The sequence below is a fragment of the Osmerus eperlanus genome, chromosome 4, assembly GCF_963692335.1.
Source record: "Osmerus eperlanus chromosome 4, fOsmEpe2.1, whole genome shotgun sequence".
NCBI lineage: Eukaryota > Metazoa > Chordata > Actinopteri > Osmeriformes > Osmeridae > Osmerus > Osmerus eperlanus.
Genome location: NC_085021.1, coordinates 12,841,706 through 12,863,199, shown reverse-complemented (window position 1 = coordinate 12,863,199; position 21,494 = coordinate 12,841,706). Strand labels below are relative to the sequence as shown.

The 21,494-nt window shown below is 46.3% G+C and overlaps 1 protein-coding gene across 1 annotated transcript; it reads right to left on the bottom strand.

Annotated features, from left to right (window-relative positions):
• Positions 1–530: 530 nt before the first annotated feature.
• nup210 (nucleoporin 210) lies at positions 531–20,824 on the bottom strand. The gene is made up of 40 exons (XM_062459194.1): positions 20,211–20,824; positions 19,545–19,684; positions 18,886–19,017; positions 18,151–18,238; positions 17,815–17,965; positions 17,193–17,325; positions 16,904–17,062; positions 16,432–16,500; positions 16,174–16,280; positions 15,763–15,903; positions 15,500–15,637; positions 15,041–15,196; positions 14,609–14,825; positions 14,015–14,160; positions 12,542–12,760; positions 12,280–12,453; positions 11,979–12,171; positions 11,775–11,881; positions 11,271–11,375; positions 10,644–10,745; positions 10,379–10,507; positions 10,033–10,160; positions 9,817–9,952; positions 9,665–9,727; positions 9,071–9,250; positions 8,896–8,976; positions 8,671–8,802; positions 8,255–8,416; positions 7,688–7,779; positions 7,324–7,498; positions 6,925–7,100; positions 5,501–5,721; positions 5,240–5,376; positions 4,298–4,412; positions 3,985–4,131; positions 2,962–3,212; positions 2,670–2,874; positions 2,090–2,209; positions 1,903–1,977; positions 531–1,793 (listed from the first exon to the last, which is right to left on the bottom strand). Exons 1-40 carry the CDS (start codon positions 20,363–20,365, stop codon positions 1,690–1,692), a joined length of 5,661 nt encoding a protein of 1,886 aa, XP_062315178.1. The 5' UTR covers positions 20,366–20,824; the 3' UTR covers positions 531–1,689.
• Between the last annotated feature and the right edge of the window lie 670 nt (positions 20,825–21,494).

The following is a 21,494-nucleotide window of genomic DNA, read 5'->3' as shown; positions in this document are numbered from 1 at the left end:
TCAAGAACACATTTGCATTGCACATACCTAACTCATTGTAGCTAGTGAATCACAAAGGGACTATTGAAGCAACAAACCATGTAAAGCACTTTCAAACGTTTTCACCCAGGCAGGGATGCATGTTCCTTCCCAGCAGCAGAGCAGGCATACAGATGAGCTGTGTGAGCCTGAGACACACCACAGAGCTCCAGGCCAATCACTGACAGACAGGGAAATGTTTGATCAACGGTCTCAGACCTTTAACTGGTCTCGGGAGACACTAGGGGCTGACAAACCCTAATCCCTGCTGCTTTGTTTGTGCTTGGTGGCAGAACATGCTGGGTGAATGTCGCTAAGAGTTTAGGGACAGACGGAGAAGCAGCTAGCTGTGAACAACGCAACCAAACTTGTGCATCCCAGGGAAAAAAGGACCCAGCTATAAAGGATCCAAAAGAAGGGATTTGAGCGGCCTGAACTTTTAGATATCGGGGATACAGTTGGCTTGGTTAAAATTATAGTTAGTATAGGTTAAAGAGGCACGGGGGCAGAAAGAAAAAAGTAAAACGTTTATTATTCAAGCAAAGACAAAAGCAATCAATGAAACTGACCAGTACCTTCAGGGAATTCTAGTATTCACATGTCCTGTACCAATAGTGACATATGTTCACATATGAGAGTAAGGCAAGAGGATGACAATACACTGACACTCGCATTGAAACTTTTTGGTGATTGAGGAATAATATACTCCGTCTGCACCAGTAAAACTGAATTTAACAAACATAAATATCATTCAATGCCAAAAGCTGTCTTTTCCAGATATAAAATGTTAAGCAATGTTGCAGACTTGGCCTCAATAGCAATACTCTTCCAATTTTGCTCCACTCTCTCTCCCAGTATAGCAGAAATGAACATACAGCCCACCTCAGATACATACTGTAGATCACAATTACAATGCCTGTTCAGATTGAACTTTAACTTAACGAGTTGATTCACATTCTCAAACAATTTCACACGTGTGTTTGAGAAAAGCTACATGTCCCAAAACTCATTAGAGTCATTTACAAGTAAATACATTGGAATGCCACCAAAGTCAATGGACGAACCATTTACCTGAACATATGCACATATTTTGGAGGACGGAATAAATCAAAGGACGGATTAATTCAGTGGTGATACTTGTCTCACAGTCAATATGCTACATCTTTCTTTAACCAAAAATGATATTAACCTGATCAAAATAAACATATTGCTGAAAGCCATACAGGAGAAGTGGTTTGTTAAATTCCTGAGTTTTATAGCAATTCCATTTCTGATTAACAATACAAATTTTCACTCATATTTAAGCCAACCTATACAATGTGCAAAGCAACCATTCTATACGCAAATATAAATTAGGTAACAAGAACAAACTGGTCTCTCAAAACACATGGAGGCCACTCAATAATGTATAAAAGCTAATATTGAAACCACAGTAGTAAAATTCACCTTGTCAGAAGCTTCCCACTCACACTGAACACACAAAACAACAAACTGGCCCTCTCAAAGCCTCACGCTCTAACACTCAAACTAACTGCAGTGCATTTGAAATAATCATTGAACATGATGTTGGACTGAATTCACAAGTAAATTCTTCAGACATTCTCCTCTAAGTTAGGCACTTATCCTGGAGTGCTGACTGTGGCTCAAAGCCAGGGGGTAAGATCATATGCTCTATCTGGAGTTGTAGTCTGGGGAGAAGAGGCGTAGTTTGGGACTACTCTTTGGGTCTGGGGTCATCTTGTGGTTGAATGAATTGGAAACTGGAGAGGGGAAACCTGCATCAAAAGTCATTGGAACAAAACGGGTCAACAAAAACACTAGTACACTAGATCCATGAGTTCCACAAATCACAATACAGCAGCAAACAAGTACCATCATTTGTACCTGAGGGGGGTGGCGTTCTCTGAATGAAGGCTGGGTGGTGTGCATGGTCTGTGGGTGAGAAGGCTGCGTGGCACACTGAGCACAAGAGAACAAACACACAGTACACCGTCAGTGTGTGTGTAAGGGGGGGGGGGGGCAGACCAGGTTCAACTAAATAGAATCAGTAATCCAAAACTGAGTGACTCACCAATAATGATGATGGCCGTGGCAGCCAGCAAGGTGAACAGAGTGAAGAACATCATCTGGTAGGAGTCGATGAAGTTCTGCAGGAAGTGGGTGCCCTCCATGCTTACACCTGGATCCACAGCTGCAACACAAGGATGGACAAGATAAACACCTGAAAGTTGAGGCACATTTTCATTCTCGCATGTACATCTTCACCCTTTCAAAGTTTTCACTGGCCAGAACAAAGACTCTAGTTACTTGCTGACAGTGCTATGAAATCCAAATGCCCTACATTCTCTGTAGCCCATTAACAGGTAATGGAATGATGGATGGTTAAATCTGCTGTTCAGCGAACGTCACAGTCCCGTAGATGTCATTAATACACATCAACAGGTGACTTGGGAAGAAAATAAGTAACCCAGCACAATTGTTCGGCAGCATTTTTGTGCCATTAGCCCACTTCCTTATGTCAATGATGGATATCCTGTTAGTAAGCTTTCCTAGATTTCAGGCTTTTCCAGACCCTATCATCTACCTCCTCTCACAATGCACTGTGTGGTTTCAGAAGAGGCATAGCGCAGGGCGACATGGAGGTGTCTGACCTTGACTGGCAGTGCTGGGGTCAGCCACATGGGCGAGGGTGACAGGGACGAGGAGGGTCTGTCCAGAGGAGGGACTGCTGACTGAGATGGAGGTGGAGACTGCGGCCTGGGACCCCACTGCCTGGACGCTGTATTTGATATGACTGGGGAAGTCCTGGGACACCTCCTTCTCCTGGACGGCGATGGACGGAGAACCGGACGTCACCTGACCGCAAAAGAGGGGTGTGAACTGAGGCTTAACTCACGACGGAATGATTGAACTGTGTTGTCAGTGGAGAGAGCAGAGGCTGACCTTCAGGTTGGCCAGGACAGCGCTGGGGCCAAAGACGGTGAGCTCGGCTGAGGGGTGCACGTTAGTGAGGAGCAGCTCTGTCTGGTCAGAGTAGAGGCCCGGTTCGATGGGCAGCCTGGCACTGACCTGCTCCCCAGAGAAGCCACTGTCCTCCACCCCGGCCCTCACCAGCAGGTTAGCCATGGACATGCTCAGCACCCGCGTCTGCTGGTCACTCATTGGTTGCAGGGTTATAGAACACGCATAGAGGCCTGGAGAGGAGAACAAGAGAGAAAAACATGGAGAACAAAAATGTGTCTAAAACAAGCTTGATTGCAAAGCGGTTAATAGATTGTCTTGCAGTTTCCCATTAGAATTTTCAAAAGGCATATCCAAAAATATTCAAAGAAAGAAAATGGATTTGAAACCGTTAAATTACAAACAATCTTCCGTTTTTGACAAGGCAAGGATTAATGTCCCTGGCATAGTGCTTCGCCCCCTCCTTCTACACACCCATCCATCTCAGTATGGGGGAATAAGCTGGTAACCCCACCTCCCCCCGCCCCCCCCAAACCCCTGTGGTTCACCTCAGAGATAGGCCAACCCAGGGCAGAAGTCCCAACTCCCAAACTCAATTAGGTCTCTGCCTCTATCAGTCAGGAGGAAACATTTTTTAATTCAATACATCACCCAGACATCTTTTATAGCCCATGCTAAATTCATTTCATGAGCCTTGCTGGTATTGATTATTCCCTCGTAAACAGTATTTCCTCACCCGGGTTATGCAGTGTGCACACAACTCGCTGGCTTCTTAGCCTGCTCTCACTTGGTCCATGTTAAATACATCTAAAGGATAGTTAAAGGTGGGAATGCCTAAGTGTAGGTACAGCCAGATTGTAGACCAAGAGGCACAGGGAACTGAGGACTTGTTCAGTCAGACATCTTTTAAGTTTAGAGCCACTCCATCCTCTGCTCTATATCCAGTCAGGGAAGTCATGATGTCACTACCACCTCCTGGTGTTTCCGGAGCACCACGGAACCTACCGGCGCTGGGGTCGAAGCTGGTGTGCGTGAGGAAGACGTCGTGGGCAGAGAAGTGGACGGCGTCGCTGCTGAAGCTCAGGTGGCAGCTCACCGAGGTCTCTGGGCGGAGCTTAGCAAGAGAGTTTGTCTGGGCGGATGAACAGGAACCTGCCAGGGACAAAAGCATAGTATTCAAGCATGCAAATTCTAAAAGCAGTCGAAATTCAAGTAGGTGGATGGAAAATGAAACCTGAAATCTCAATATGAAGATTCAGTTAAGTGTGGTGAGATGAGACCAGATCTTGATAAGTAGGGATGAGAAGGGAAGGTTTACCTATGAGGTGTGTTCCTCTCTCCCTGGTGGTGAGCAGGACCCTGGTCTCCTTGCCGCTCCTCACAGGCACAGCCTGAGCCAGAACTGCAGTCCTGGTGGCTGGGTCCACGACAACCTGCAGGACACACACAGCAACCCAGGTCCATACTACTTCAACCAGGACTTCTGATGTCCCCGCAGATTTCTTCCCCCATTTGTGTGTTCCTAGCTCACGCACACCCACAAATGTAAACTGAAATGTGTGACTGTGGACATTCAGTTTCGAGTAAAGTAGGGTTCAACAACAGTATCTGTTTAGTCTCCATTAGAGCCAATCGGTGGGTTGTTCCTGTGACGGTGTGTTACTGATCCAGATAGCATCTAATCATCGCAGCCTCATTCACTCAGCCCTAAGTGGAAAGATTCCCGCGCAAGTAAAGACAACATTCATCCTGGCAGACAGAGGGAGGAGTGGCCGACGCTGGCTGCCTGCTGGAAACACTGGAGTGCAGGCAGAGCTGCTGGCTGCCTGCTGGAAACACTGGAGTGCAGGCAGAGCTGCTGGCTGATTCTTAGTGTCTCCATCTCTAGGAGAGAAGCAGAGCTAATTAATCCTGGGTCTGCTCCATCTCAGAGGAGGATCTCCACAGCAGGAGCAGCGAGGGAGGGAGGGAGGGAGGGGCAGTCACACACATTACACAGTCAGGATCCGATACTGATGAGGGGAGAAATCTGATGATGGAAACGGAGATGTACTGTATGATGCTGCCTTTGGACTGATAGCTAGATCCCCGCGTAAGGGGACCTGGATCCCATCCAACGCTCCTGTGATGGAAGGGAATGTCATCTCTGGATAAGCATTATGACTCTGGCATCTACTGTACCCCTTTCCTGGAACAGTCGTCTTTAGTATGATAAGTCAAGGCAATGAAGTGTGTGCTGCAGCTCCAGGGATTCTGTTACCTCTCTGTATGTCCTCAGCTGGCCAGGGAGCTCATAGTAGACCGTAACAGTGCCTGCGTTTCGGGCCACCGCCGCACCTGTTTGAGGGTCCACCTGCAGCACGCCATTGGCCGAGGAGCTCCATGTACCTGGCATACCTGTGGGGAGATGACTGATGATTGGCTGATCTCTTCCCGGTTCACTAGGGAGGGGCCTCCTACCCTCTTCCTGACACACTTCAGGTGTTGCTGCTGGCCGCGCTCCCTTCCCAGCCTCTCTTACCGTCTGGGCTGAGGACGTGGGCGCTGAAGCAGACCACGTCTCCCACCACCAGGCCGTGGGCGCCTGCAGGGTGGATGACATGCTCCACGGGCAGCGCCAGGTAGTCGGCCACGCCCGCCTGCTCCCGGTCCCACACAGCCAGCAGGGTGAGGCCCACGTTGAGCGTGCGCACATTGAGAGTGTTGTTGCCTGGCCCCCGGCCCACCTGCACCAGGTCGTCTCTGCAGGGGAGAGGGAGACGGGGTTAGGCAGGGGCGTCTATACAGGGGAGAGGGAGACGGGGTTAGGCAGGGGCGTCTCTACAGGGGAGAGGGAGACGGGGTTAGGCAGGGGCGTCTCTGCTCCTCTGTTTAAAGATGCCTTGGGGACTAACGTTATTTCATCCAAGGTCAAATGCATCGATATTTGCAACAGTGCATCTATCCTTTCTGTTCTTATTAGTGAAACAGACAACCCTCTGGAGAATCCCCCGGAAGGCCCCATGGCCCTCACCATCTGTACCAGTCTGTCCCTCTGTGGACACGTCTCGTGTAAAATTGTCTGTCAGCACCTTGAGAACTAAGTAATAGAATCAATTTATTGTGCTGGCGAATAAGGGAGTCCCTGGTTGACAGTGCAGTAATGCTTCCCTGCTCCACTCTCTCCCATTAATTTGGTTCATTCAGGTGGAAACAACTCTGTCTGAAGCGGGGAGGAAGGAACAGCCTAGTAAATTACTGTGAAGCTGAACCCATCCTGGCTGCCTTTAAACCCAACTGTGAAAACACCTACTATAGCAGCCCTTCTGCATTGAGATGTACAGTATAGACAGCGTGGACAATATTCAATTTTTATTGGCAAGTATGGTCTTGTATAGGGAAGCAGCTCATGTCTTTGCATAACCCCATGTCAGATACATATCTCACATAGGTCAATATCATAAAAAATATACCACAGTGCATTCTAAGGAAATTCTAAAATCAATGCCAGACATGAAATCCCTATTTGCAATGTTTGCTTAGCTGTGTGGTCTAGACAGTGATGAGATAAATGCATTCTGGGAGACCTTAGTGCTGACTTCAATCTTCCCTTCCCACTGGTGAAAGCAGAGTTGGAGTGTTGTCGTTCCTTGTCGGTGAGAGTTTGAGAGTGAGAACGATATGAGCTCAGACAGGGCTGAGAGGGTTGCACTAACAGAGCACTCAGGGAAGCCTAGCTACTCCATTTACAGCCAGGCACGACAGGATAACGGCCTCGCCTCCTGGGACTGGATAGCCACTGAAAACTGCCTAACGACCAAAAAGCACACACTCTGACCCTCTGCCCATCAATGTGTCCAGCCAAGTCTAGCGCATTTCCTTTTTAACTTTAGACTGTTCGGACAATGAAGATCCCTAATTGCCATGTATATCTGACTCCATAGTGCTCTGAGGGGCGGTGTTTACCTGTTGGTGGTGTATGTCAGTATGGAGTTGGAGCTGTGGAGGAGCTCTCCGGTGTTGGCATGGAAGTGGACAGTGAAGGTGAGCAGCAGGCCCAGGGGGATGGCTGACAGGGTCTCCTTGGAGGGCGTGTGGAGAGCTGGGCTGGTGCTGAAACGCAGGTATGACACAGGAACCACCTGGGAACATCAACAAGGTGGTGATCAATCATTATCAAGGGGACACTTCATTTTAAGGGTCCGGGTAATGGATAAGCAATAGCGCTGTGGCTCTGAATCGACGGGAATTAGTGTGGTTAATGATGGCTATTTTAGTGGCGGCTCATCACACTTCACCAACCGCTACAGCCTGTGAAAATGGTGGCTCCCCCAATCTGTAAAAGAAAAAAGAGCCAAGCTATACCTTGACAGCGAGGATGAGGGTTTGATTGACACCAAAGGTCTCCTGTGAGTTGACGAGGAGGGAGGAGGACCCAGTGAGCGAGCTGGAGGACAGCAGCCCCTTGTCATCCACCTGGGCGATGACAGCCTGGTCGGGACAATCCAGCACACGGTACGACAGCGCGCCCACACCGTCTCTGAGCAGCACACAGAGGACAAACATTCCTCTGGGTTCATATCAACGTCACGGTTGTGAAAGGGAGTTTCCATCCCACCATGCCCCTTTTTCACTCGAGCCCCTTTTTTGTGTCGCACTCAAACTTTAAGAATATTCAGTAAACATGACAAAGGGGGTCCGTGCTGTGTGTGAAGACCTCTTCAGGTACCTGTTAGTTTGGAGTTTGAGCACAGAGTTGGGAGCCATCAGAATCTCTTTGGCCTCCACTTCAGGATTAAGCATGTGCAGCTTGTCATAAACCTTGATCAAAGTGACGAGATGAAAAGCCAATTATTAAGAGGTTTTAATCGTGCTTTGATGTTTGGGTTTTCAGGACATGACATAGACTAATGCAGTTTGAAGCCGGATACATTCAACTCATCAAGTGACGAACAGAGGCCCTCATCATCATATAAAGTCCACCAAAAGAGGAAAAAGTCCCACAATACTTTAATGCTCAACCGCTCAGCGTCACTGCTTTTCTGCCAATCTGCAGTGAACAGTTTGCCTGCTGGCTTGTTTACTTCTTGTAGTTTATAGGACAGCAAGCAAGGGGACATGAGGACAAGTACCGGTCCATAAACATTCAACCATAAACCACCAGGAGCATTGTCAGATATTTCACTGGCAGTGACAACCACATATACGTATACACACACACACAGCGATACTGGTTTGACCTGGGGGAGTGCTACGCTAGCTTGCTCGCTAGCTGGAGGTCCTGTACTGCAGCTACCTGAATCTGGAGCTCATCAGAGAGCTCCTGGAGGTTCCCCTCCAGCTGGCCGGCCGAGGCCTCTGAGGCTCTCAGCACCACCTTCAGGCCCGTCCGGCCCTCTTTACTCCTCCCAGTCACGCTCATGGCAAAGTTATGCTCTGACTGCAGCTGCACACCAGCCTGTTGAGAGGTATAGAAGTGTGAGCACAAAAGCAAAACAGTGGATACTGGGCAGATGCCTAGTCCTCCCTGCTGGAGGTGTTAGATATTTGCTTTGCCCTAAATCAGTCAATCTGATAAAAAGAAAGGATTGAGGCAGGAGCTAAAAATAGGGAAAGCTTATCAGCATGATCTATAATTGTAAGCCGGCACACGATAGGATGTTTTTCCTCAGAGGGAATGGGGGAGGGCACGGCCAGCAGGCCAGTTCCTACCTCGGCATGTCGTGATTGGAGCTCCAGGATGTCTCTCTTGGTGGTGGACCAATGGAAGGTGAGGCCAGGTATGGCATTACCAAAAGACAAGGGGGTCTGGCTGCTAGTGAGGCCCATCACATACACAGGCATCTGACCCAAGAGACAGACAAGGTCAACTCACCGCCAGGTTTCACCAGTAACATCCCAAATCTCCTTTTCACTGTTCAGTAAACAACAAGTTACCTGGGTGCCAGTCTTCATTCTTGTGATGGGGGCTCGGATCCGAATACCCCTCAACTGCACGATTTCCACTTCCACTTCATCCTGTTTAATTCAACACACAACACAACCCTCCGTCAGTCGGAATAACAAACCTATTCATCATATTACACCTGGGCATGGCCTAAGGGTACTTTACCTGAGAAACAACCACCAGCTTGCCAGTCTCTGCATCTATCGCCTGCACCAGTCCAGTCACAGTTACATTGCCAATGGCAATGCCCCTAACATGACCAATCCCATTAACGGAGGCGATCTCCTCATTGGCCATGGAGAAGAGAATGTTGGACTGAGGCTGGGGACCACCCTCAGAAGTGATCTACAAAATGGAGGCACAGAGAGTGAGCGAGATAGAGGATGATGCGGAACAAATATGGCAGACTATCAGTTTCACATGACTGCTTCAATGACTGCTCCGAAGGACAATGACAGTTCATTCATTAACTCCTGTCAGTGTGGGGTCTAGGAGCATTTGAAAGCAGTTATTCTAAGGGTGTTTAATCATAAACACTACGGAGTTTGACATTACATTGAAATAATATTCAATGTATGTATGTTATCTTAAGAGTATGGGAAGGGCTTTTTTAAAGACAATGAGACAGTGTTGTATAAGACCATGTGGCTCTTCTAATCATCCTCCCAGGATGAGAGTCAGTTCAGATCAGAATCAGTTGTGTGGCAGACACCAAGACCTTTCCACAGAACGTCATCATGCTGACACTAATATCCATACCTGCATCATGGCTCCTATTATCAAGGTCATTTTCCTGGGGAGGAGTTTGAAAGGTGGGAACACCTGAGAAAAAAATAACAAAAGTCGTAAAAACATGCATCATCTGAAACATTGACAAATCTTTATTGATTGAGTGTTATACAAGTTCCCACCTCTATTTGCTGAGGAGCAGAAGCAATTTTTCTTCCATTTTTGTCAACTAAAACAGCAGACACAGTGGTCTGACCAATGGAGAAGCCTTTGACCAGGAAGATGGCCGTGTCTTTCTCCGAAGGCTCAGATAGCGCTCTAAGAAAAACAATAAGTCAATCATTCAATCTAAGCTACTGGAACTACAGTGTATGGTTGTTCCACCACTGATAACTTACTGCAGAGAGACTATGGAAGACGCTGCCTTGAGTTTCAGGTTCATGAAGCGAAAGTATTTGGCCAGGAAGGGCTTCTTGTTGTCATTCAGGACTCTGACGTGAGCTTTCACTGATTTGCCAATCTCCACCTAAGACATGAAATATAGTTACTATAACCGGACAAACCACAGCTCCTGGCACGTTTTTAGAACAATGGTGTGACTCAGCGTTCAGTGCAAATCTTAGCCTGTCATGAGAGGAATGTGAGGAAGACAACAAAGACTCCACACCCAGGCCAAGGCTAATGGATGGATCTAGAAAGGGATGAAGGAATAGTTATATGGGAGATGAGGGTCTGGCCACTGACCTTGTCCACCACTCTCACATAAACCTCCAGGATATCAGAGACCTGGACTGTGGCCATGGCAGGGGCTGGGAAAGCCAGACAGAGGTCATGAATCATAACCTGGACGACTCCTGCCTGGACTGGAACCACCTGGAAACACATACACAGGATTACCATCCGAATTTTACAAGACATGACGTAACATTGTGGTCATGTCAGATACTATATTCTTTTGTTGGATTCTGGCATTGCATTGATACTGTGAGTGATTCTGTGTATTGTTCACCTCGGCAGTACTGTGGCTCTGTTTGAGTATGACGTCTGCTATTCCTCCAACACTGGCATTGACAAAGAAATACCCAGAACCCTCTCTGAGGGACAGGTCCGCCTGCCAGACAAACCAGGTGTCAACAGTGATTATAGTAGAAAAGACAATAGCAAGGGAGCAAAATCAGTCGAAAATGAAACACATCGATGTTGACGTGCAGTTTTTCCACGTCATGGAAACGCATCTTGTAATATTTCAAAAGGCTTGTAAAGCACTCGAGGCATCAAAGTGGACCCTTAACCCCAGTCACACGTCTTAATCCTTTTAGACAGGTCACTAGCTGCAATTTATGTCCAACACCTTCATCTTGCAGGATTAACCAACATGGCTCCCAGAAAGGGTCAGACGTGTTTACACGGGGCAACGAGGATATCCTGAGATATTACTGTACGTGTTATGGGCTGGGATGAAACAAGACATGCTTAGAATTTCTATTTGACTGAAGCATGTTCTCCACACCTACTTTGTAATGAAACAGTCAAAACAAGGAAAGAGAAGGAGAGCATTGTGCTGTCACGGGATGAGACGGTGTTAAGCCAGTGTCTAAGGGGGGAGGCCAGCAGAGACATGGGGAGCAGTTCTTACCCGCACGTCTGGGTGGTTGTAGATACTGACGGCCTCAGGACTGACTGTCACATCCTCCACCAGCAGGAGATCCAGCGTGGCCGACACCGGGGTCAAAGGGTCATACTGATAAGACAAGGATGAGATAAAGCAGAACGGTAACCATGGTTACACACATAAATATTGCATGAACTTTGCGGCAGCAGGAGAAGGTTGCCCTATTTAGGTGTTCGGTAGAAGTAAAGGTTTCAACTGAAGAAGTCAAAAGTAATGTTCTGTGGGAAACATGTCAGCTGCCAAATAAAATAATCTGATAGTTCTCCTTTCTGTGAACTGTCTTTCTGTGATCATTTGTAGAGCTGCTATGGCAACACTGATGTTTATGTGAGATAGGAACAATGTTTCTTTTCTTGTGGTTACTGACTCATTAACAACAGCAGGTTCCTGTCTGTCACTCACAGAGGAAGTCAAAAGTCACACTGTCAAAACGGCTCTCAAAATGTATTCCAATGTCACCACACTTACCAGGCTGGTGACCCTAGCAGCCTCCAAGTGAGGGACCTGGTAACCCACAGCTGTCACTGTGATGGCAGCCGAGCCCGACTGATGGTGGACCAGAACTGTCTGACGCCCTGTCACACACAAGGAGAGTTCAGGACATGACGGTGAGCCTCAGGCTCCAGACACATGGCAGGGCTGCAGCATGCGCCAGCAACATCCTGGTCCTACCGTGGAGCTTCTTCTGTTTGTTCCCGTCCTCAAACTGCTGCAGCTCCATGGGCATGGTCGTTTCAATACTGGCCAGGGCTTCTTTGCTGGACTCCCAAACCATGCTCAGAGAGCTGAAGTTGTCAAACTTTCTCCCTTGCTGGTCAAAGGCAGCTAGGTCCAGCACAGGGTTTCGGTAATTGGAGACAGGTACCTGAGAAAATAGCATGATGTGAGGTTATCCAGTGGAGGGGATTACAGGTGTAGAATACTAATTAACTAGGGGGGAATCTGTCAAGCCGATGAGGCGTCCACCACCCACCACTTGTTTGTTCTGCTGCAGCAGTGGGCAGGTGAGGTCAAGCTGGGGACTGGTGTACACAGGGACCAGGGTGAGGCGAGAGGGAGGGGCACACACAAACTTGACCACCGCCGTCTCCGTCGCAGGGTAGGGATTGGTCAGGCTGGGATGGTTCCCGACCGTCACTGCCAAGACCTGTAAACACACGTTATTGACACTCCCGTCCCTGTGGTTGTGGCCGTGCACAGCTTCCAGCGCCAGGTGAGCCAGGCTGGTCGTGTACCTGTTCTCCCAGGGCCCTGCAGGTGGCTCGGACCCCATGACGGGCAAAGCTGCGGGAGGACGGCCCGGTCAGCTCCAGGCTCACACTGTTCTCCTCCTCAGCCTTCACGTTCTGGAAGAACTTGGAGGGTTCTAGGACCCAGGGCTTTGGGCCTCCCTCAAGGAGCATGTCTTTAGAGGAGGCCAGCGTCACCAGGGCCTCTGACGCAGGGTCAACAGTCTGTCAAGGACAGCAGACAAAGCAGGTTAGACCCCAGCAGAGCAGCGGAGAAGTTATGAAGGTAAAATAAGTGGACACTTTTAGATCCCAAAAGAAACCTTCCTGAGGTGTTTTTGGAAACAACGGCACCCAAGTCTGTACTTGGGTCTCGAGCACTATGGAGATGCAGTCATGAGGAAGGCATGACAAAATGATGCATGCCTTCAGATCAAAAGCCCCCTCCATAACGCCTGCTTTACATAAATTCTACATTCCAGCCGAAGAGCTGACATCAATTCCATTAGAGCTGTGCTGGAGCTGCACCAGGCAGAGAGAAAACAAATCAGTGTATCGAGTGCATGAGGGCATAATTAAAATGCACACAACACTGAGGAAACCCAGGAGTGGAATTTAACACTAGCTGATCATTGCACTTCTGCACTGATTGCAATGAGCAAAGGTGCGTGTGTGTATATCTGTGAAGGAATGTAGGTGTGTATGCGTGTGTGTGTGTGTGGGTCGCTGATTAAGGGGGAAAGGCTAATTGCTGTGCTAAAGATAGGTGGGAGTGTGGCAGAAGATCGTTATAAAGATTTCAGATGCCGCCGCAACAGACAAGTATAAAATAACAGCCTTATTAGGAGTTGGTCAAATCTGCAAAATAATGTTTACAATCGGAAACAGTGTGTATACTGGTAACTGTGTTATAGTGGAACTGTAGGGCAGTGGTTCTCTAGGGGTCCCAGAACCATAGCCAGGGGGGTCCTCAAAAGAATTTGCCATCAATTGTGCTGTATCATTAAAAAGTGAAAACATATATAATAATCTACAGATGGGGACCATTTGCACCAATAAAACAAGCATATTGTGTCCGTTTAAGAGCACAAAGGGTATGCTGAATGGGTGTTATGATTATGGGGGGGTCCTTGGAAAATGTTCTCCCCTGTAAGGGGTCACTGGCCCCAAAAGGTCTGAGAACCCCTGCTGTAGGGGACCATGTAGAGACCCTGTCCAGGATGGACCAGGTAGAGACCCTGTCCAGGATGGACCAGGTAGAGACCCTGTCCAGGATGGACCATGTAGAGACCCTGTCCAGGATGGACCAGGTAGAGACCCTGTCCAGGATGGACCATGTAGAGACCCTGTCCAGGATGGACCATGTAGAGACCCTGTCCAGGATGGACCAGGTAGAGACCCTGTCCAGGATGGACCATGTAGAGACCCTGTCCAGGATGGACCAGGTAGAGACCCTGTCCAGGATGGACCAGTACTTACTATGAGAGGCAGGTAGGCAGCAATGGTGATCTTGGCACTGAGGTGGACGTTTCCATGGGTGTAGCTGACTGTCAGGGTGGTGTATCCAGGGGCCAGGGCCTTGGCCCTCACCCCACTACAGTGCTCCTGCCCTGGAGCCAGGGGCCCTGAAAACACACACACACACACACACACACACAGTCAGACCTACCCAGTCAATTAAATCCCATAAAACTATCTCACAGTCCTAGTCCATAAGTGTGAGTGTCTACAGTTACAGGCCTCTCCAACCACAAATGGACAAAGAGCAGACAGCAGCAGTCCCATGGTATTAGTGCCAGACCAGTCATCACATTTATTACAAGGAATTATAGAATACAAAACTGCACATAGTGAGCAAAAGCACTTTGAGAGGGAAAAAAATGGTCTTTGCAACCCGAATATGACATAAACCACATAAAAGGTTCTGCCCCCGTGACAAGCATTAGAGGAGCATACCCAAGCAATTCATCGACGGCCCCAATGCCTCGATTTAAGCCCGTAGCCCCGAGCCCTAAGCACCCAGCCCAAAGCTTCCAACTCCCAGCTGCCCGCCCCTCCAGCATTCAGCCTCACCCTCCAGCAGCTGGAACACTCCCTGGTTCTCCTCGACCACCTGCAGGTCAAAGTGGGAGCAGTCACTCAGCATGACCCTCTCCCCATCCATCTGATCCCCCTGGCTCCTCTCTGCTAGGAGACCAAAGATCCTCAGAGGCAGCTCCAGCACCAAGCCCACCCTGGCCTCCACTGGGCAGGGGGAGAAGTCCATCCCCACCGGCTCCACCACATACACCTGGAGGGAAACAGAACCACAGGGGCAGAAGGACAAAACTATTGAGCACATACAGTACCAGGGTACATGCCTAGAGTTCATGATTTATGAATTCACAGTCACTTGGACAGTGTCATTATTCTTTGTCTAGTGGTTTTCAGCACTGTGGGGTTTTACAGACACGGGCTGATCTGTGGTGTAGTGCCCCGGCTGACCGGTTCCCTTCAGCAGCTCACCTTCATGTGTCCATAGTGCAGCGGGTTGCGTACGTCATGGGCATTCACAACGCTCACGCCGATGTCACGGACGGTTTTCATCACTCCTTTCACAGTCACTGTGGCAACGGCCATGTTGGAAGAGGCCCAGCTGAAGTTCCCACTGCCTCCGGATGCCTGGAGCAACACAGCCAGCGTCAATATTGACTCCGGAGCACACAGAGGGAGACCTAGACCTGCCGCCCTCACTTACATACCAAACACATCACATTCAGAACATGGGCATTATCTTACACTATCTCCCTGATACAACCATACAAGTGGTCAAGCAGTATAACCCTTTCACCTATCACAGTCGTCACACTATAGTCACATGCCGTGCAGGTGATGTATTGTGTGCTTCTTCTGAAAGATGAATAGAATATGCATTCGATGTGCAGGGCAGAGACAGCCTGACAATCAGCCACCAGGGACAAATACCTTGATTGTGTACTGGTAGGCTCCGACCTTGGGCTGCCATGGAAACGTTAGAATGCTGGGACTGAGCACTATGGGATTGTAGATCTCTACCTCCTGCTTGTTGGAAACGGGGTTAGGGAATGTGTGGACCCCTCCATTCTAAAACAGAACAAGTCTCATTAAGACACAGGAAATTATGTTTATTTTCTTATTTTACATTTAAATGGAAATGTTTGGTTAGTACAAACCCGCAAGGACTAATTCAGGGTTGTAATATCACTCACTTGGTCCACCACAGATTTGAGTGCAGCATCAATGAGTGTTTGTCCATTTTTTAGAGTCTTGACACGGTGGTATGATCCATTCACAGACGATTCCAGAATCTCAAAGTACTCTCCTGGGAAGGCAGTATCTATCCTCATATTCTGTGCAAAACATATTTGAGGGAAAAATAAGGGTTTTGGGTGGAATTGTTTTTTTTCCAAAAACAATAATAATTTATTGGTGGGGAAACAGACAGCTCAACTAAAAAGTATTTACTTATTTATTGTCTCTGTGAACCTTCTCAGTCTGATGCTAATTTGGCCTCCATGATAAAATTTAGTTTGTATTCCAGCATAGACTGCGTATAAGTATGATTTGCCAGTCACAACTTCAACTAACAATCCGACCCTTTAAGAAAAAATCAATCTTACATCCGATATGTAGATTTTGTTGCTGGACTTGTCAAACACTTCCAGAAGGACCTCATACACATGCCCTGTCTCAAGGACCCAGCTCTCTCCAGGATAAATTTTGAAACCTGAACAAATGGTATATCAAGACAGAGTGAAAACAAGCTGTGCAGATCAGTAGGAGAAGGACATGGTTAAGAACATTTACATAGAACAATGAAATCCCAGAAGCATGTAGGTTAAATAACCATTACATAACAAAACTGAATGTAGAAATACCCAAGTATCCTGGTTCCACAACATAGAGCGTACTGTTGGGCAAGCGAGACACCCCCTGCATACGAAGGCCTTGGAGAAGGTTATTAAGGAATATAAACTTATATATACAAATACTGACATTTTATTACACTTCTTTTAGGGTCCCAGTTTGTGTGGTAGGTGTCAAGTGTGCAACACCAGTTCGAGGTTTCATCTTAACAAGAGTGCTTTGCCTGTCTGGCCTACAGCAGTCTGCCCAGTGTCATTATGTTCATTCCACTCACTGTGTCTGCTCCACCAAGCACCCTCACTTCAATCTACAGTTTGCATCACACGCAAAGAGAACTACACTAACCATACATGTCATAGAGCAGCACTGCACTACAGAAGGGGGAGGGGGAGCAGCTACGCCTGTCATTCAACACCTGACACAAATCAGTCTCAGTGACAAACTAATCAGGATCAGCTCAGGTGTGTGCGGTCTGAAGGATACTCTTGTGGTCCAGCACCACGTGGATGTGTCCTTGCTGCAGGCCGCTGACAGCGGAGCTGCTCTGGTCCAGGCTAGCCACAGGCAGGTCAGGGTCCCCATCAGGCGCAGTCACACTGTTCTGGAGCTGGAGCTTATACTGCTCACAGGGCATCGCCAACTCTGAAACATGACAGCAGTCAAACCACAAGTTCACTTTGAGTTTAAGTATAATACATGTGCGCCATTGTGAGTTCATTAAGTAACCTGATAGTCGGCGATATAGCAGGATACCAATGGTATAGAGAGCTACCTGTGATCTTGCCCTGTCTGATCTTCTGAACCTTGTACTGGATGGAGGTGCCAGCCAGCAGGTAGACATCATGAGCAGGGCTCAGCAGGATGTTCTCCAGAATCAGCAGTCGCACTTCCGCTGCACCCACATCCTGTGGCAGGCACGCCATGGTTAAACAATGCTTTTGATAAGTACGGATATTTGGCAAACATGCCATCATAATATTGTTCAATATTATAATTTATTATAATTTACTGAGTAAACTCAGTATTAATCCTTAGTCATCAGAATTAAAGTGCCTTTAATGCTCCATCAGGATGACATAATCACGGAGTGGTCACCTCCACACTGATCTGAGAGCAGACAGCTAGACTGGCTGACATCATAAACATGGCAGAATAGAAACATCTATCTCAGTATTTATAGCTCTCCGTGTCCCTGGAGCTTAGATACCTCACACTCATGTGATGGGAGAGAAAACTATTTCAGTGTAGCTTGGATTCCAGTTCTCTGATGCCTCTCACACATCTAAGAATAAACCACATGAGGACCACGTACCATCTGATTCTTTACTGTGCATATCAGGCTTTTACAGTTCAGATTAGTGCAACAGCAGGGGACAGACTTAACAGAAGCCTACCTTGTAAAGAGACTCCTGGATTTTTGCCTTAAGCTTTGAGTGTCCCGTTTTCAGCCCAGAAACCAAGATGATATCTCCCTGTTTTCCAATTCTCTCCATTTCAGAGATGTAACCAGGGGGTGTGTACGTTGATTCAGAGAATTTAAGCACCCTTGGGAAGAAAACCAATTGGACAAGATATAAAATTCTGATAACGTTTATGGATGTTTCATCACATTAAGTTACCAACTGTTTTTATTGGGAGGCTTTGGTAGAGCTAACATAATTGTTACTCCACAATTAATAAATAAAAAGTATATGACATGATACGAAGATAAGACAGTATTCGATATGCACCTTAATGAGTCAGAGAATCCTTCCACATCAGCATCTTTCACTATGCTCCAATCAAACACCAGACTTGCAAGAGTACTGAATGTGTTGCCTGCACAAAAGTAACAGATGGATGAATACATTGGAAAAATGAACGCTATAATTTTATAATTTATGTAGATATACAGATAACAGATTTAACAGTATTACAGGATGGTATTGTAGGGCTTAGGTCACTGGGGGTGACGACATTCCGAGAATACTGGTTTCACAAGTTTTTAGCTGCAGCTGAAAAACTAAGCCAATAATCCTTTTTCACTTTGGAATGTGTTTCTATTTTGCAGCACTCTGACAAATCTAAAATATACACAGAGGCCAACAACAACAGGCTAGCCTTGGGGCTGTCATCAGAAAAACTCAGGTTGTGGCTGCAGCTCATTGAGCAGACTGTCTCCTCTCCTAATGGAACTAGTGGAACAGAACAAACAGACACTTAAACGCTGCCTGAGGTCAGGAGGCCTGCCTTGGGCTTACAGCAATCATTACTGATATAACTGTCCTTACTACAGCTAGGAAACACCACTGAAGAGCCTATGCCAATCACTCAATACAATAGAGTGGATTTAATAGTGCATACTAGTGCACACTGACAAGTACTGTAGAGAAAGTAAATCCCTGTAAAATGCCTCATGAGCAGTGGCATTGTCCAAATCATAAGTGATGCTAGAGTGCATGGAGGCTGCAGGTGATGCTACTGACCCTCCGAGTCCAGAGCGTTGATCTTCAGTTCAAGTGGCGAGTCCTCCAGGTGAAGCTCTCTGGTTGTGGACACGATCTGAATCTCACTGATGATGTCCACTATGGCATCACAGCGCAGCACCTGCCCTGTCACTGGAGACAAGAGAAAAGAACACAGGTCAGTCACACAGAGATACTAAGACGGGTATCATAAACCCCCACAGGTTATATTATACAGCAGTGTATTTGGTTGGTCAACATGGTTGGACACAAGTATATTTACAACCTCTAACTACTTGTTGGCCAGTGGCAATACTTCATGACAAGCAAATATAAATACAGTGAACAATTATTCTCCAAATGCTAGGGGAGAGACAAGACAAGTCCGTGTACAAAATGAGAATCAGATTACCCTCTTTGTCATACAACATTTCAAATATTAAATAGCAACACGCAAGGTCAATAATAGACTAAACAATATGAAGAAAAAACTATCCTTCAAGTCTAAATGCCATGGTACTATGCATAACATGCCTTTTCATAATAGGATAAAAAATACAAAATATAACAAAATATGCATGAAGGCATAACTATAAGGTGTGGTGTGAGAGCGTGTGAAATGGTTGAAATGTGTGTGTCACACGACAAAACCGTGAGAGTTTGCAGCCCTGAGCACATACCAACATCCTCAGCCAGGATGATGCTAGTGAGTCTGGATGGTTGGGTGGAGAGAGCCTGGACAACAGCTCTCTGGGAACAGTGTCTGCTGCTGTCTGCATTCAGAGTCTGGATACTGGCCACTTCTGGTCTTGTGGAGGACCTTGAGTTATAAAATATAAAAGAAAAAATGTTTCGGCATGAGCCACTGTAGGAATATATAGTACTGTATTATACTGTCAAGAGAAGAGAGAACTACAGTATAGGCCTACCTTAAATTAACAGATAAACCTAATTTATTTGACCTGAGCAATGTTGTTAAAACACCCTTCCATATGTGAACAAGAAAGGGTAATCCAATTACTGTTATGTTAGACAATAAATTAACATGTGCTTCATGACAAGTTTACAGTCATACAGGGTCAGAGACGTCTCCCATGTGACAGGAAACGGGTTCGTGTGGCATGCTGATTGCTCATGTTCACGTCCATCCAATTTATGATTGAAAATGTTCGTGGAAGTTCATCAAGACAACATAAATAAGGCGTTTGCAGCAAAAGCACTGTATGTGCGTCCCTACATGACCTTGGAAATATGATATCCGACACGTTCAGAAGCACAGTTAACCCTGCATTTCCTGTCGGATAATATAAATAAAGCAGGACTTGCCACTGAAAATGTGCACTTACCATCTGTAGCAGCCTTCAGTCGCCTCCAATGTGAAGTTAATTCTAGTACTTCGAGCTAATGGTAATAACACTTTGGGAATATTTAATTTTGAGGCATCAGTGGTATAAATAATTGATAGCAATAGCCCTAATACTGATAGTCTAAGAGTCGCCATGCCAAAAGGTCTGAAATGACTTCAACGATAGTTGAGGGTTGAACTACAATCAAGATTTAAGAGAAAAAGAATTATCGAGTTTTGCTGTTATAGTAGCTCCAGCCCATCACCAAACAACATAGCTAATCATAATGTATAGCCGTAAGTCAACATAACACTAATCAAACACTGTTACAGTAGCCGTTTCCTAAAGTAAATACTCAGGCCATTGATACATAGTTTAAATTTATGACAGTCACGCAAGGCGGTAGCGGCATGCTTAAACAATGTCGCGTGCAACTGAAATCGAAAGCTCTCTCTGAAGCTCTCTCTGAAGCCCTCTCGTCACAAAACTGTACATAAAACGTTACATTCAAATGCCCAGTATAAGAAATAAGAGATAAGTTCAGTAAAATAAAAATAATTCACTAGATTTAAGAAATACCCGCCATTGGAAATTATTTTGAGTTGCAGGCATGCATGCTGGGAGTAAAGTATACGTCAAATCTGACTTGATGACGCTGTATCTTAAAGAAGCAGTCTTGTCTTTTTGCTTAGAAGTTCGAACTCTGCCTTCTCGGAACAGCTATGTGACTGAACGTTGGCTTGCAGAACTGTTACATGTCGGCTCAATGTATTCATACATTTTTTGCAAGTTTTAAATGCATTGCTTTTCAATATTCATTTATTTAAAAAAATTAATTGACTGACTTTTTCAAGTTTTTTAGGAAATGCTAAACAGATGTTTGATGAGAGTACTCAACTGATCAACACCATAGATGCATTAGGCCTGTTGTAAGACTGTTTGGGCACAACTTCTTACCCCTAGGTGTCACTCACTCAGTTACACAGTTAAGTGGCCTTTCCCTCATAGAATAAATAATTCAACTTTGAAAAATAAAAGATGTCTCACTACTTTTATGTGCATTTTTCTTGAAAATAGATAGTTCTCATCTTTTTTATCATCTTGGAAAAGTACTAATTAATTACTAATTAATTACTGAGAGAAGATGTTTATAATCACTGAGTTTCATGCAGTAGTAACAATTATGACTGAGTTTGTTTACTTTGAATATCATCATCATCATGCCATCTGTGTTTAAAACACTCATGCACATTTTGTGCAGATGAAGACAGAAAATAAATACCT